We start from the raw sequence: 14021 nt of genomic DNA on the forward strand, positions 1-14021 counted from the left end.
GGACATGCTTGATTATTTGGACATTTTCGCGGCACCGCGACATGGCCCATAGAGCCAATGTATAAGAGAGGCTGGAATTTCGAACGCACCGCTACTGACTGCTCGATTATTCGAACCTTGGTCGCACCCACCGCCAATACCCAAGCCGCCATATAATGTCTACAGTGGAACCTCATTACTTCAAACTGCAGGAGAGATCGAAAACTTAATCAAATAATATGAAATTCAAGCTTAAAGGGGGCCTCTTGCGATACTGAAATTCTGCGCGAGTCTGCACATTGCGCCCGCGTGGTTTCAAATTCATACGGTTTTTGAACGTCTTCCGCTGCACGAACTTTTTTAAAAGCAGTCAGAGCTCGTGGAACTCATCTATGCAGAGTCTTTCATTTCAAATACGGAAAGAGGTAGCAGCGAAGCGCATGGGAGGCATACGGCTTCATGGAGACGGCAAGCGCGAGAGGAAATGGTGGTGCGTTTTAAAGCGAGGTCAGCATACCCGTGGCATACCGCACCCCTGACTTTCCTATCGTAAAACCGTAAATAACTGGTGTTTCGATGACAGCCAAGATGCCCCTCATTATACGCAAGCCACCGTAGAGTGCATATCGTCGAATACGATGCCGATTTTGGCTCTAGTCACTAGGCCTGATGACGGAGGCCAACGCCGACGGAGCGCTTGCTTCGGCCATTTCTCTGTTCTTGTTGTTCCTCTATCTTCGCGTTCTCATTCTGGGCCCATCATACTGCGGGCGCAATACAGTTCCCGCAGCAGCATGTTCACTTTCCCGTTTAGACTTTGTCCCAACCAGTGCGTTCATCGGCGACATGCCGAGGGCAGCACAGCAAGGCCGAGCTCGTGAAAGCGGTCGCCGTCCTTCGTCTGTGCACGTGTCGCGCGACGAAATTTAGTCATTAGGGGCTTTAGAATGCGTGCAACACAACTGACCTCTTCCTCCAGCATAATGGCAATATGGTCCTGATTTTTTCGATGAAATTTTATTTTCTGGACTGCCTGATTTTTTGGTCGTTTTCGCGGTCACTAGAGGGTCCGAAAAATCGGTCGTCCACTGTATATTACGCTCGCATTGTATGACGGTTTTGCGCAGTCCCCTGGAAGCTGTATAATCAAGGTTCTACTTTATTACTAAATGTAACAGACATTTGTGAACCTGCTTTTCTTCTTCAGTTTTATTTCTACTTAGCTTTTCAGGAACTGAAATGTTCGACTATATGTTGCATGAAAAATCTTTGGTGTTCTGTGGATGTTACGAGCGCAATGTTGGCACCATCTACATGCAAGCGGGCACATTCTGATCCATGATTTGCTTCGCATGGTGTGAAAAAATCTGCTTTAAGCTTCCCGTGGAGATTGCATATGCACCTGTACTCTGAGAGATTGCAACGAAGGCCTGTTATAATGGTTTGAGTACAACCTCATATGCATGATGTGCGGAATTCTAGTCCTAACACCACAAGCCACCCTCCGGTTTTCCAGGGTGTGCGAGTTTCCCTGGCCTGGTGCTCAGCTTTGTCTGGAATGAAATGCTGGGAAAATGGGTCTGTGATCTGATCTCATGCAGGCCAAACAAGCTTGTGATGGTTCTCCGTGGCCAAACTATTCTTGAGCCATTAAAATCAAATCATCATTATCATCATCATGTAATTAGGTTTTGTGCTGCTTGAAGGTGCAGTGCACTTGATGGCTGAAGCCACAAGGTTATTAGCAGGCTGTACAATAGTAGTCAGGTGCATGTAATGTCTGTAGGCACGTGCTGGGTTGAAACCAGAGAAACGAGCAAAGGTTTTTTCTTTCATGTTCAGCGAGTCTGCTGTCGTGATAGCTTGGTGGTTTTTATTTGGCACTGCAGGTGCATATCATCAAGAAGGAGAAACAGCTTCATCAATCCCACTGCCCTCATCACCCAGCCGTTCTGACAAGGTACTGGTTTGATGTTTATATTTTGCACGCAACTTGCATGTGCAGTTGTGGATCTGTAAACAGTACATGAGCGAACTACAGCTCTGACACACCAGTGCTGTGAAAGGGTGGTGCTTGGATGTCATTGCATGAAGCACTTTTCACTGCGACAGCTGTATGTGGCATGTTTGGTGAAGTCATATCGACAGTGGTGGCATCTGCTCTCCCGCCCATTTCCTCTCACTGCATATATTGTGCGAGAGAGAAGTTCTTGTATGGATGAGTGACATGCATGCACGTCTAGCCTACGCTCTTCTGCACGCATTATTCATTTGGCTACTCTTTACAACAAAATTTTGGAATTTCCGGCGCCCACTGTGAAGCTCAGTGGCGGTGCAAAGAAATTTGAAAATTTTGTGGGAACTGTAAACTATGAACTTTTATGCGTCGAAGCTGAAAAGTAAGGTAAAAGTAATTTTCATGTTGGGAAGTAATTGTAATGTAATGTTATTTTTTTAGAGCAGTAATTTGTAATGTAGTTTAATTACTTTTGTGAGATTTCTAGGAAAGTTATTAAGAATCTAATTTCATTACTTTCCAAAAGTAATTTTGCCATGCATGCCCACCGGTGACCCACGATGCAGTTAACATGTTCGTGAAGTTCACTTTACCACCCATCATGCTACGAACATCTCTTTAAGACGTGGGGGCCTCATCATTCAGAAAAGCACAACTGGCCCCGAAAGCTTGTACTTGGCTTGCATTTCTGTAGATTCAGTGCACAATGGCAAGATTCTAGAGGCCCATGTACTGTACGATGGCAGTGCACGTTAAAGAACCCCGGGTGGACGAAATTTCCGGAGCCCTTCACAATGGCATCCCTCATAGCCTGAGTCGCTTTCGGACATTAAACGCCCATAAACCAAAATTCTCATTCTTTTATGTCAGCTGTACTTGCCATGCTGCTCTCGTATATCAACGACACTTCCCACTGAAATGGCACTGCACATGAAAACGAGCCAATTTTGCTGGAAATTTTAAACGCATCTTCTCTTGTAATTCCAGTAACTGCATCTGGTATTTTTGCATAATTTTCTTAATACATAATTTTCTGGCTTATCCAAGCTCTTCTCATTAAAAGTAATATTTGTAATATTGGGACTCTATTATTAATCCCAGTCTAGGTCGGTTTATTTCTCATTAGTGTCCCTTTGAAGCTCAGTACCCAAGCCATGTCTGGTAAGCTTGGTGAATAGAAGCAGTAATGGCTGCAGTTTGAAATGTTGGAAAATGAGTAGTTTGGAAAATGAGAGTGGTGTGGTAAATGTAAAGTGTGCACCATTAGCGTGGCTAAAATTAGACTGAAATGCTCAGTTACTGATTAAGGCATGAGTTTGTCCTCTTGGCATTTTTCACGGTGCCTTGAACATTGGCTCCTGGAAACGTGAAACCAGGGCTCGTGACACTTACGGCTAAAAGGGGTAATATTCTGTGTTCAAAAATGATTCTGGAATAAGTGCAGCAATAAGGGATTTGTGCTCATTCTCTTTTATTTAGGGTCATCAAGAAGGACATGCTCAGCGAAGTGAAAAATTGATGCAAAAGCTCATGGAGAAAAACCCCAGCTGCTCTCGGTAAGCGCTTCCTTCTTCAGGCGCAGTATTATTATTTCATATTAGCATCGTTCTGTGGCTTACTTGTAAGCACTGCCAACTTTGAAGGTTCCGTTACATTAGTTAGCTCAGTCTGGCTTGTGAACCTCAAGTTTTCCTTGCTGTCACAAAAAAAAAAACCACGGGGGCTGTTATACAGTGTGATGCGACAAATCTGCATCAGCATTAATGGTTGTACGTTTAACTTATACATTGATCGCTTTTCTGGAAGGTGGAAGATTCACTCGGTGAGGCTTCACACGCCATTTGGGGGGAATGTTGCTCATACTGGTAACAGGGGTGGGGAGGAGGGTGAAGTTAAGTGGACGGGTAAGTGGGTGAGTAGGTTAGCAGCTGTCGCTCTGTTGTACTGTATCCTTCGCAACACTGCTGTAATGTGGAGAAACACTCTAGCTGATGCTTGGCTTGCAGCTACTTTACACTGACCGTACTGTGTGAAGCCAACCTAACACGCTTGGCGCTTGTTTTTTGCAGTCTCCAGAATTGGCACCAGCGCTTTCGAAACAGTGCTCTTTCACTGACTGAATTGCGCTCATCTTGTATGTGTTCCTGACGAAAGTTTATATTACGAATTTCAGCTTTACAGTAGACTCCCGTTAAAATAAATTTGATTAAAACGAATTCTCGGAAGATTGATATACAAGACCATTAGGTTGGTTTCCTATATTTCTTAATGTAAAAAAAGTAGGGGTGTGCGAATATTGAAATTTTCGTATACGAATATGAAGAAAAAATGGCTTCGAATATCGAATATCTGTTAAGTACAAAAAAAATTAAGAAAACGATGAGCAAGCAAACGTTGTTGCCCTATTTTTTTCAAAATAGTGTATGGTCTTTGCAACTAAAATAAGCAAAACTAGACTGCCTCAGTACCGTATAAAAAAACATGATGTGCACAGAAATGTATACTACTTGATTAGACTGCATAACAGTATCCAAACTATAATGAGGTCATGCAAAACAAAATCCATAAAATGACAAGACTGGCAACAAAAAAATAACATGATTACTATTAAACCTCATTCATTCGGAGTTCAAGGGACCGGAAGAAATGCCCGGTTCATCCGAAGGCCTCTGTTAATAAAATTGCCCGTGCCTCCCGAAAAAAAAAAAAAAAAAATGCTGCCGAAAACGCTAAGAGTGCAGTAAGGCCTTATGAGGCGGCTCCATCGCGCTAACACCTGTAAGCCCGTGACGAGCCACCCGTTTTGGAGTGCTGGAAGAACAACACAAATGCAAGCAAGGGGCCGGGGAATGCACACTGGCGTCGGAGCGGCGAGGCGGTTTGTAAAAATGAAAAAGAGATAAGTTGCACGGAGCTGGGAGTGGACTATCGGCGAATGCGCAGGCCGACATTTGAAGTTGCCGCGGGGCAGCGGTGAAGCTCAGAAACCGAAACTACGCAGTCGGGCTTTTTTTTTTTTCCCTAGCGACAGAGGCCTTCCGATCGTTGCCACGCCTGCCGTTTCGCACGCTAAAGAGGTGTGCAGGTTACAATGCACCATGCAATAGGCGAGATTTTAACAGGATCGCTTGCCCAGTTGTGGCTACTCGACACATCCCTTCAGGAGGCTCCTGCGGCATTCCGCAAGTAGGCTTTCCCGCATGGCGTAGTTTACAAAACGAGATGGCGGAAGTCACGCTCGGACAGTTATGAAGGCGACAGGACGCATTCTTCGGATGTGGGCATAAATATGTAACGTACTACAGAAGGATTAAAAAAAAAAAGCGCGATTTCGCGTTGCGATTGCTCGAAGCGGTCCGTCGGCCATCTTGTTCGCGGTACGGCTGATGTTTGGGAAAGCCCACTAGGGGAAATTCTCACGAGGTGAAGCCTTGCGGCATCGGGACGCGGTCGGTCCGCGTGATAAACGGCGGAGAAGGAAGTGGATAGGACGTCAGTATTGTTTTCCTGGAATTTCTAACTCCATTACTGGCTAATTTGCCCAGATATTGTTGTTTTGCCACGGTCAAATTTATGAAAGTATGCGCAGTATGCGATCGCTGGCGAGTATTCGGGAATTTTCGAATATTCGGAAATTCACGAATATAAATTTTCGAATACGAATACGAATCGAATATCAAACATATTCGATTCGTATTCGAAATTTCAAATATTCGCACACCTCTAAAAAAAAGTCAAGTTGAGACTAACTGTTTTACGTGCCCTTTGGTGAAGACTGTTTCGCAGCAACCACAAACCACGGTGACCCTGCACAGTGACATTTAGGAGCATCCGTGCAGCACTGTCAAGGAAAGGAAAATAAATATCAGTATAATACTTCAATGCAAGATGTGCATGCACACAAGATGGCTTCCGCGATCGTTTGAGCACGTTTTCTTTGGGAAAGCTTTCTTGCCGGTGCGGAAAATGCAAAACACCACCTCACCTATGCTGGCAGAGAGACCTGACATGATCCACACGGTCGTCACATGCTGTGCATTCATCCCACAGATTAAAAGACATATATGTGCAGTTGGGAGTCTAGGGGTAGAACTTGTTTATTGCGCCAATCTTTTTCGAAACGTCTGCTTCGCTGCTCGTCCGTCGTGGCGACACCATCTTGTCTCCCGCCCGCGCACACACCTAGCCTCATTCCCCAGCCACACCGCATCACTACTTTCGCTTGTTTGGGATATCCACCAACATTAATATTACTATGGCGCAAAAAGATTCTCTTTACCTCAAAAACCCTATTTTTAATAATTAGTGGCGGGCTTCCCTGAAACACCCTGTGTATGGATGCACCTAGCATGCTCGCATCTTTTTTAGTGCGCTAGCACTAGAGCTTCCTTCAGCCTGGTGCAGTCCCTCTGTGTGGCACATTGTGATGAAATTACAAGATCACGTGACTTAGCTGGCTCACCTGCCAAAGATTTCTTCTCTGGGGATTTTAGTCCGCTAGCACTAGAGCCCCCACTCATCGATTTCCGGTCCCTCTGTGACCTTGAAGAGTCGGGTGACAGGTGGGCCATTTAGGCCATGTGGCTTTGTGACGTCATCATAACCTGCCCACTACGTTGCGAGCTAACTGCCCATCGTGGCATGTGGCAGTTCAGTTAGCGATTAGTCGCGAGAAGTTTTCGGGAAGAGTAGCGTGGGTTTCGCAAGCCCCACTGGTAGCAGCACCTGCCATCACAGGGCAGTGGTGCATTGGCCGGCACACTGGTTGTACGATGACAGCCGGTGCACCGGCCAGTCACACAGGCGAAAGCCAACTTGTTAAGAAAAGCCAGCCATGCAAGAATCCGCCCCCAGTATCACAGAGAAGTACATCCCAGATCTCGTCTGTACATTTGGTTTAATGAATGAGGAGTGGCTTTGTAGCAGGCATTGTGTTTATGATTTCCCATTTGGGCATCTTAAAAATAACAGTGGCCTTCACTAGACTTTTGGCGTGAAAAAGCAAGACAGAGCTGAAACCAAAATGCCAAAACAGTTCTGTGTTGTGTGTCACGAGCAGAGCAGATTGAAGTAAGTAAGAATAGTACTTAGCAGTGCTGCTGCACTTGGCACCTTCTGCGCTGTGTGAAGCAGATATTTTTTATCGTGGTTCCAGCCTTTTTTTCCCCAGATGTGTAGCCTACTTCAGCATAACTACTTTCTTCCATTTGCCTCTCAGTGAAAAGATCAAGGCTGCACTTCACCAGGTTCACAAAAAAAATGGCGGACTCAAGGGTCTCACCGTCACCGAGATCATCAAGGCCACATGCCGTGCACTGGATGAGACCTCATCGTCTCAGGAAGCTGGAGGCAGGGTATGTGCTACTAGCCTGGTTGTAGTGAAAGCTTGGTTGAGCAACGGTGACACTAGCTTGTTTCTTCATGCTTTTTCTGTGGTGCACAGTAGTTCCCATCATCGGCCATACTTTTCTTCAGCAAATCTGCTTAAACTTCTAACAAGTAGTAATGGCTGCAGCTTGAGGTGGTATTTACAGGCACCTGCAGTAACTAACAATCCTTGGAGTGGAGGCTGAAAGTGGAATTGTACTCTCTCTCTCTCTCTCTCTCCACTCCCTCTCTGCATTGTTTTATCATGGCCTTGGCCATTTAATTTAAAATGAGTTGGTTTAGGTTTTACTGAGGCACGCCTGTAAATTCATTTTGTGGGCCTATTTTGGCCGTTTTTAATGGGTACCAGCATTCATATCTGCTTATCTGAACAATAACTGACCCATTGTTGGGGGCATGATACGGTTGAACCCCTCTATAACGAAAGCCCTCAAGAACGGAATTCTTGCGGCAACGAAAAAATATGGCGCCCTAGGCGAACTTACATCGAGTTCAATGTATTTGCCCCCTCTCAGCAGCGAAGAGTTTTTAAAAAGCAATTCCGCATTAACAAAGGTTTGAGGTAGTGATCTGCAACCTTTTTTCGGCACATCAGCCAGTTGGGAAGAGAGAAGTGCCACAACTGCAGGAGCACACTCATCCGACAAGCCTGGCACATACATTTGTGCTAATAAGCATTGGCGCGACCATTGCTGTTTACATTCCGTCGGTTTGATAATGATGACTGCAGCGAGATTTTTTTTTCACTGAAAACGGCTCTTTGCTAGCCCGTCTGTTGGCAACTACACATCCATGTGATATTTCACGTGACACCGCTGGCCAATTTCGTCCTTGCCGGCGGCTGACACTGCTCGCTACCACGCTATCTCGCCGTCTGCGCCCTGCACGCCGAAGGGCTGAAATCGCCTGTGACTTGTTTACGTCCAGTGTTTTGTTTTGGCCTGTCAGAAAGATGCCGCCTCCTGTTAAAAAGCAGAAGTTTTTGATGCTGCAGGAAAAGTCTGCAATCATCGCCGAAGCTGCAAAAGGCAGAAAGAAGTCTGACCTTGTGGAGGATTTCAGTATCCCGTGCAGCTCACTTTCTGTGATTCTGAAATCCATAAGCAGCATCATGGCGGCTATTCACAACGACGCGCGCGCACAGCACAAGACTATGGCAACGCCGGTCTACGAAGACGTCGACAAAGCTGTATGTATTCCAGTGATTCCTCGACGAGAGAGCGAGCAAGATGCCTTTGTTTTGAAGTCTTCTGCAGCAGAAAGGTATTGACTTCGCGTGCATTCTAGGGCACAACAACTTTTAAGGCAAGCGCCGGACGGCGAAGCTAATTCAAAGCACAGCACTGCATCGCCGCCAAGATGTTGTTGGATGAGCCTGCGAGTGTCGACACTGAAGCGGTATCATCCTGGATGCAGGAAAGCATAATGGACGAATACAGCCCTCCGAAATGTATAATGCAGATGAAACTGTTTTTTTTTTTTTTCTGTGAAAAGTTGCCATCGGAAACGCTCGACCTGAAGGGACAAAAATGTCATGGGGGCAAGCTGAGCATAAAGCGGATGACCATTCCTTTGTGTTCAAACATGGACGGATCCGACACGCGTCCCCTCCTCGTGATCGGCTGGAGCAAGATGCCACAGTGCTCTAAAGGTAACCGAAGGTTTCTGGTTGAGTACACTGCTAAATAGAAAGCTTGGATGACGCACGCAATATTCTCCAGCTGGTTGGAACCGTTTGATGCGAATATGTGGAAACGGGAGATCCGTCTTGCCTTTTTTTGGATAACTGCAGTGCCCACCAAATCGAAGACTTTGTCCTAATGAGCGTATGCTTGATTTTTTTCCTTCCTAACTGCACATCTATTATCCAACCTCTCGACCAAGGGGTTATTAAGAGTGTCAGTCTGCGTACCGGGGGAGACTCATCCGGCGGATGTTCTAAACATCGAAATGAAGGGACTTGTGTAGATTGAAGAGTGTCAGTCTGCGTACCGGCAAAGACTCATCCGGTGGATGTTTTAAACATTAAAATGTGGCGACCCATGGAAATCGATCTTTTCATGCTTGCAGGGGCGTGGACTGTAACTTTGGCCGCCCTTCGCGGCTGGTCAGCACGCCTTGGCAGAGCTGGAAGCGAATTTTCCTGCAAGCGGTGACGATCTCCAGCCACTAACTGAAGCGTAGGGCGCACTTCACCGTGTGGATGCAACGGTGCCAGACGCTGTTGAATTGGATGACTTTTTTTGTGTGCGGCTGCCTACTTGATTGTGCATGAGGAGTTCAATGATGACGCTGTTATCGACAGTGTGCGCAAAGGAAATGAAGAGAGTGACGATAAGGAACCAAGCACAAGGAAGGCAAGTAAGCTCATGTGATGTGCTTGATGCTTTCGACGTTATACGGACTTTCCTCAGCGATCACGACGACGACGAAGCTATGCATAGCTTATCGAGGTGCGAAGCTAGAGTCGTGAAGCTCCTTACAGCAATGTGAAGCAGAGCAAAATAAGCTACTTTTTCATTAAATTTTGGTTCTGGAAAGTAATGAGTGTGCTTAAAATAAGTCCATTTTCGCGAGAACGAAAAAGTTTTCCTTCCTCGGCTGTTTCGTTGTTGCGGGGTTCGACTATATTATGGGCAGGGCTGCAATGTGCTGCGATAGTTCTGCATGTGCAGTCATGTTGAGTGCCTTTGGAGTGAGTGCCACCTTGTCATCTTGCCTGCATAGTATTGTCCTAAGTGTTAAGTGAATTCCACAACATGGAGTAGGTTTCAAATTATGAAATACAATCAAGCCCACTTGTAACGAACGTGACCACTATCATATGTTATATTTCGATCTTAGCTGTAAGGTGACTGGACACTACAGATCATATTCCCATAATGCTCCATCAGCTGAGCGAAGTTTCAGAGCTGGTTGGCTTGCTGTTGTGATGCTGCCCGTTCTGCCTCGCCTGGAAGGCATTGCAATCGATGACCTAGCTAATTGATGTCCTGAAGTATTCATTTAGACCTAGTGCATATTAAAGAGTTGCTTTTAATTAGGATGCGTGTGTCTGCTAGTCCCAAAATTTGTGCCTGCAAATATGGTCATTTCTGCATCTATGGTGTTAAATTTTTGTCAGGGCGTTGTCTTTGCTGAGCGGTTCCCTGTGGCTGCCTTTCATTGAAGAGAAGGCCAGCACTATTGGTGGTTGTGGTAATGGGGGTGAGTTCTTGCGCACCACAAAAACTATTCCATGCTGTTCATTAGTATTTAGTCTGCTAGAGCCAAATTTTTGGTACATACACTCTGCGAGTGGAATGCAGACACATTTCAAAAGAAAGTGCCTTTCTGGGATGCAGTTGTCACTGTATTGGACGTCGAAGGCAAATGACTGCACGGTGCGACTGCCCATCATGCGAGCGTACAGATTTGGTGAAGCAGGCGTGTGTACTTTTTCAGCTTGTAACATTCAATGTGGGTTTGAAGGAATGCATATGGCATAGGTGTTACCTGCTATGATGGACGAATGTACTCTAGCATAGGATGAGATAGTGTTGCTTCCCTTTGTTCAAGCACAATAACGTCTCTTTTAGGCCCTCCATAACAAGATTCTTGGGGTTTCTTGTTTTAAGGGGGCAGACAGGTAGTGCCGACAGCCAATGAATGTGTTGCTTTTCTTCCTAGCCATGAGGTCATTCTCCAAGCAGGCATGCCTCGTAGTGACCTTGATGTGTGTGAAAGCCATGACGTTGTGCTCTTGGTCATGTAGTGTACACCATCCTTTTCATCGTATTCATGTGAAAAGTGAAAGATTTTGATGTCCCCAGTGAGGCATGTAGCATGTGACACAAGAGTTAGTGGCACCTGTGTTGCTGTAACTGTGTCCTGTGTCTACAGATGTTTGTTTCGAGGCTTGGTGCGATAGCCCTAAAGCGCATCACATCGTGACCACAATGTGGAGCCATTACCAATCAGCTCGACTGTGTTCAGGTTACTACAAACCTAACTGCAGCCATGGTGATTGAAAGGAAAGCTGTACAGGTTTCTCAAGCATCAGAAAAAAAAAATTGAAAAAAATTCGCTCCAGCCTTTGAGATGTTTGGGGTTTTATTTCATCTTGAGTCACATGGGGACTAATTAGTTTCTTATTTGGCAAAATGGAGTGACTTGGTATGTTTGCTGTATCTTGGCGCGCAGTGTGGCTCTCACGAGCTGGCACTTGTGACACGAGCTAATTCGCATCTTCATAGCACTTTTTTTCTGCTATTGCTCTTATCTGCTTGAGCGAAGCAGCGCATAAAATTGCATAAGCTGAGAGACACAGCCAAACGGGGCATTGCAAATGCCATCCGTGCTGTCAAAAGAGGAGACTTATGTGCTAGCCATCCGTCAGTTAGCTCGTCCAACATTGAAATAGCCCTTCTTGTCTGAACAAGGCACATTGCAGGAGTAGGAGAAAACAAAGATGGAAAAAAAATGGGTGGAGCTTGTTTGTTTGGCAAATGGGGGTTGATAGTCGGCACTCGATCTGTATTCGTTCGTCATTGTCGCTCAGAGCTTGGGCAGCTTTTGCTCAGTATGGTTGTCAATATGCTGCAATTATTCGTGCTTGTATCTTGGCTCTGTGTCAAATGTCATGCTTGTATCTATTGTTTTTTTTTTTCTAAAGTTGCCTGCATAGCAGTTCAGGATTTTTCATGGTTGAAGGCATGTGTTCCGCTGCTCTGGTAAGGCAAGCTTTTAGGTACAGTTTGGGAATTATCTGTCCTCTGGTTAAGGCTCCTGCTTGCCAGCCCACGGCGTAAGAATGCATTTCTTTTGCTGCTGCTACCACTCTTGCTGCTTGTGTCTGCTGCATAACTCTGTTTATGAAGCTCTGGTAGCGGTAGCTTGGGGTAAAGCTTGCTGAAGCAGTGCTTTTTCTGTACTGGATCATGTAACGCTTCGAGTATGCTGTTCTGCTGACCAGACTTTTTGCATTCAATTTGCAGACAGAGTGGACACACACAGTACCAGCCAGAATGCAACCGCGTGTTGCACAAGCAAGTATTTCGTGTGCTGCCGGTACTAAAAATTAACATCTGAGCTAACCTTCTTAACAGCATGCTATTGGCCGTGTTTTATCAGATGATGGAAGAGAAGCAGGAAAAGGAAGGAGGGCAGTTGCAATTTGTGCCCCCTTTTTTCATTAATTGTTTCTCATCGTTGCTTGTTTGCACAATTACTCGCATCCCTGGGGAAGGTTTTTCTGCTTCTCTTTTTATCTTTTTGCAATATGTTCCCACCCTGTATTCACCCTTAAGGGTCCCCTGGGATGGAATGCAGCGCTGGTGCTGAGTAAGAACACAAGAAAGGAGCCTGACAACTTTATTGCAGTGTAGCAATACTTCTACAAGGGCTGTTGCGTGCAGGGATACCCCAGATTGTGTCAGGTTCAGCATTTTTGCAGATGCTCATCTGGCTCTATTCTTAAACCTGGCCCACATGGAGCTTTTCTCACCCGCCAATGCAAACTGTGCTTGATATGAGCTTGCACCATCACGGGTGCAGGAAGCGCCCACGGCAGTGCATGTTTGGCGGCGAATTTTTGCATCCGAAAAACACTCCGTGCGGGCCAGTCTTTAGACCTGCCAATAGTCGTCGAAACGTCCTCCTCCCAGCAAGCTCTCGCCATACGTGCATCCCCAGTGCCACCGGGTACTCGTTAGCTACCCACCGGTCATACTGTGAGCACAAACTTTCCCCTGACCAGGCATTTGGCTTCTCTGGGGTGAAATGCTTGGAAATGGGTCTTTGATCCCATTTTGTGTAGCGAAAAATGGCCATCATGGGCTTGACTGGGCAAAGTGCATTTCGGTCTTTTAAGGATCGATTATCCATTGGGAGGGGGCACCAGGCGGCACTTGGGATCGAACCCAGCACTTCCCGAATGAGAGGCGGATGCTGTACTCGAAAATCCACTGCTTTGGTACAAGAATTTTCGAATATCAGTTTCTCATATAAAATATGACTGAATAACAAACTTATTTTGCATTTGAAATTTCGGATATTCACTCACCCCTAGTTTTAAATGAACGCCAGCTACAGTAGAAGATTGAAAACAATAATTAAGCCTTAAAATTTTAATATATACAGAGGCAAAAAATGCACATTTTTAACATCGTAGCCACTGCATATAGGGGTGGAAACTGATTTCAGATGTTGATTGTTTTTAGCCAGCGAGTGCCAGTGTTCCCGCTGTGGGGCACCTGCTTATTCTGTAGTCATTTAAATAAAGGCATCTTCGCTTTATCTTTATTGGAAATTTGGACAATAGCTGTATATGCTTGCTTTTGTACTGCTTAAGTTTTCAAACATTATGGAGCAGTTTGAACGTCTAATTAAGCGACTGCATTTGTCCTGGTAAAAAAGTCTTATTAACACATTTCTAACATGTTTCTTCTAGCACATATCTGGCTGTAATGTTTCTTTGTGGTGTCCTGAAGTCTTGTTGGTTCTTTTTGTAATGCATTCCTGCATTGTCTCTTGTGGTTTCTGTTGCACCACTGAAGCTGGAGTGCCGTGATTTATTAGTTTCTTTATAGGAGAGGAGAGCGTGCTTTGAGGGCATTGGTGAGAAAGAGCAAAAGGGTGCATCCTGTGAACGCGTGAT

The 14021-nt window shown here is 45.5% G+C and overlaps 1 protein-coding gene across 15 annotated transcripts in view; it reads left to right on the plus strand.

Annotated features, from left to right (window-relative positions):
• LOC144093727 (uncharacterized) overlaps positions 1-14021 on the plus strand; it is a 109844-nt gene that overhangs the window by 85791 nt on the left and 10032 nt on the right. For 6 of the 15 annotated variants that reach the window (XM_077627400.1, XM_077627396.1, XM_077627395.1 and 3 more), the window contains 3 exons: positions 1869-1939; positions 3476-3552; positions 7215-7350. In XM_077627400.1, the coding sequence (XP_077483526.1) occupies positions 1869-1939; positions 3476-3552; positions 7215-7350 (284 nt within the window). Of the gene's footprint in view, positions 1-1868; positions 1940-3475; positions 3553-7214; positions 7351-12360; positions 12434-14021 lie in introns of all 15 variants that reach the window. The other 9 variants (XM_077627393.1, XM_077627394.1, XM_077627392.1 and 6 more) reach the window with 2 other exon arrangements.

This window comes from Amblyomma americanum, chromosome 6, assembly GCF_052857255.1.
Source record: "Amblyomma americanum isolate KBUSLIRL-KWMA chromosome 6, ASM5285725v1, whole genome shotgun sequence".
Lineage (NCBI taxonomy): Eukaryota > Metazoa > Arthropoda > Arachnida > Ixodida > Ixodidae > Amblyomma > Amblyomma americanum.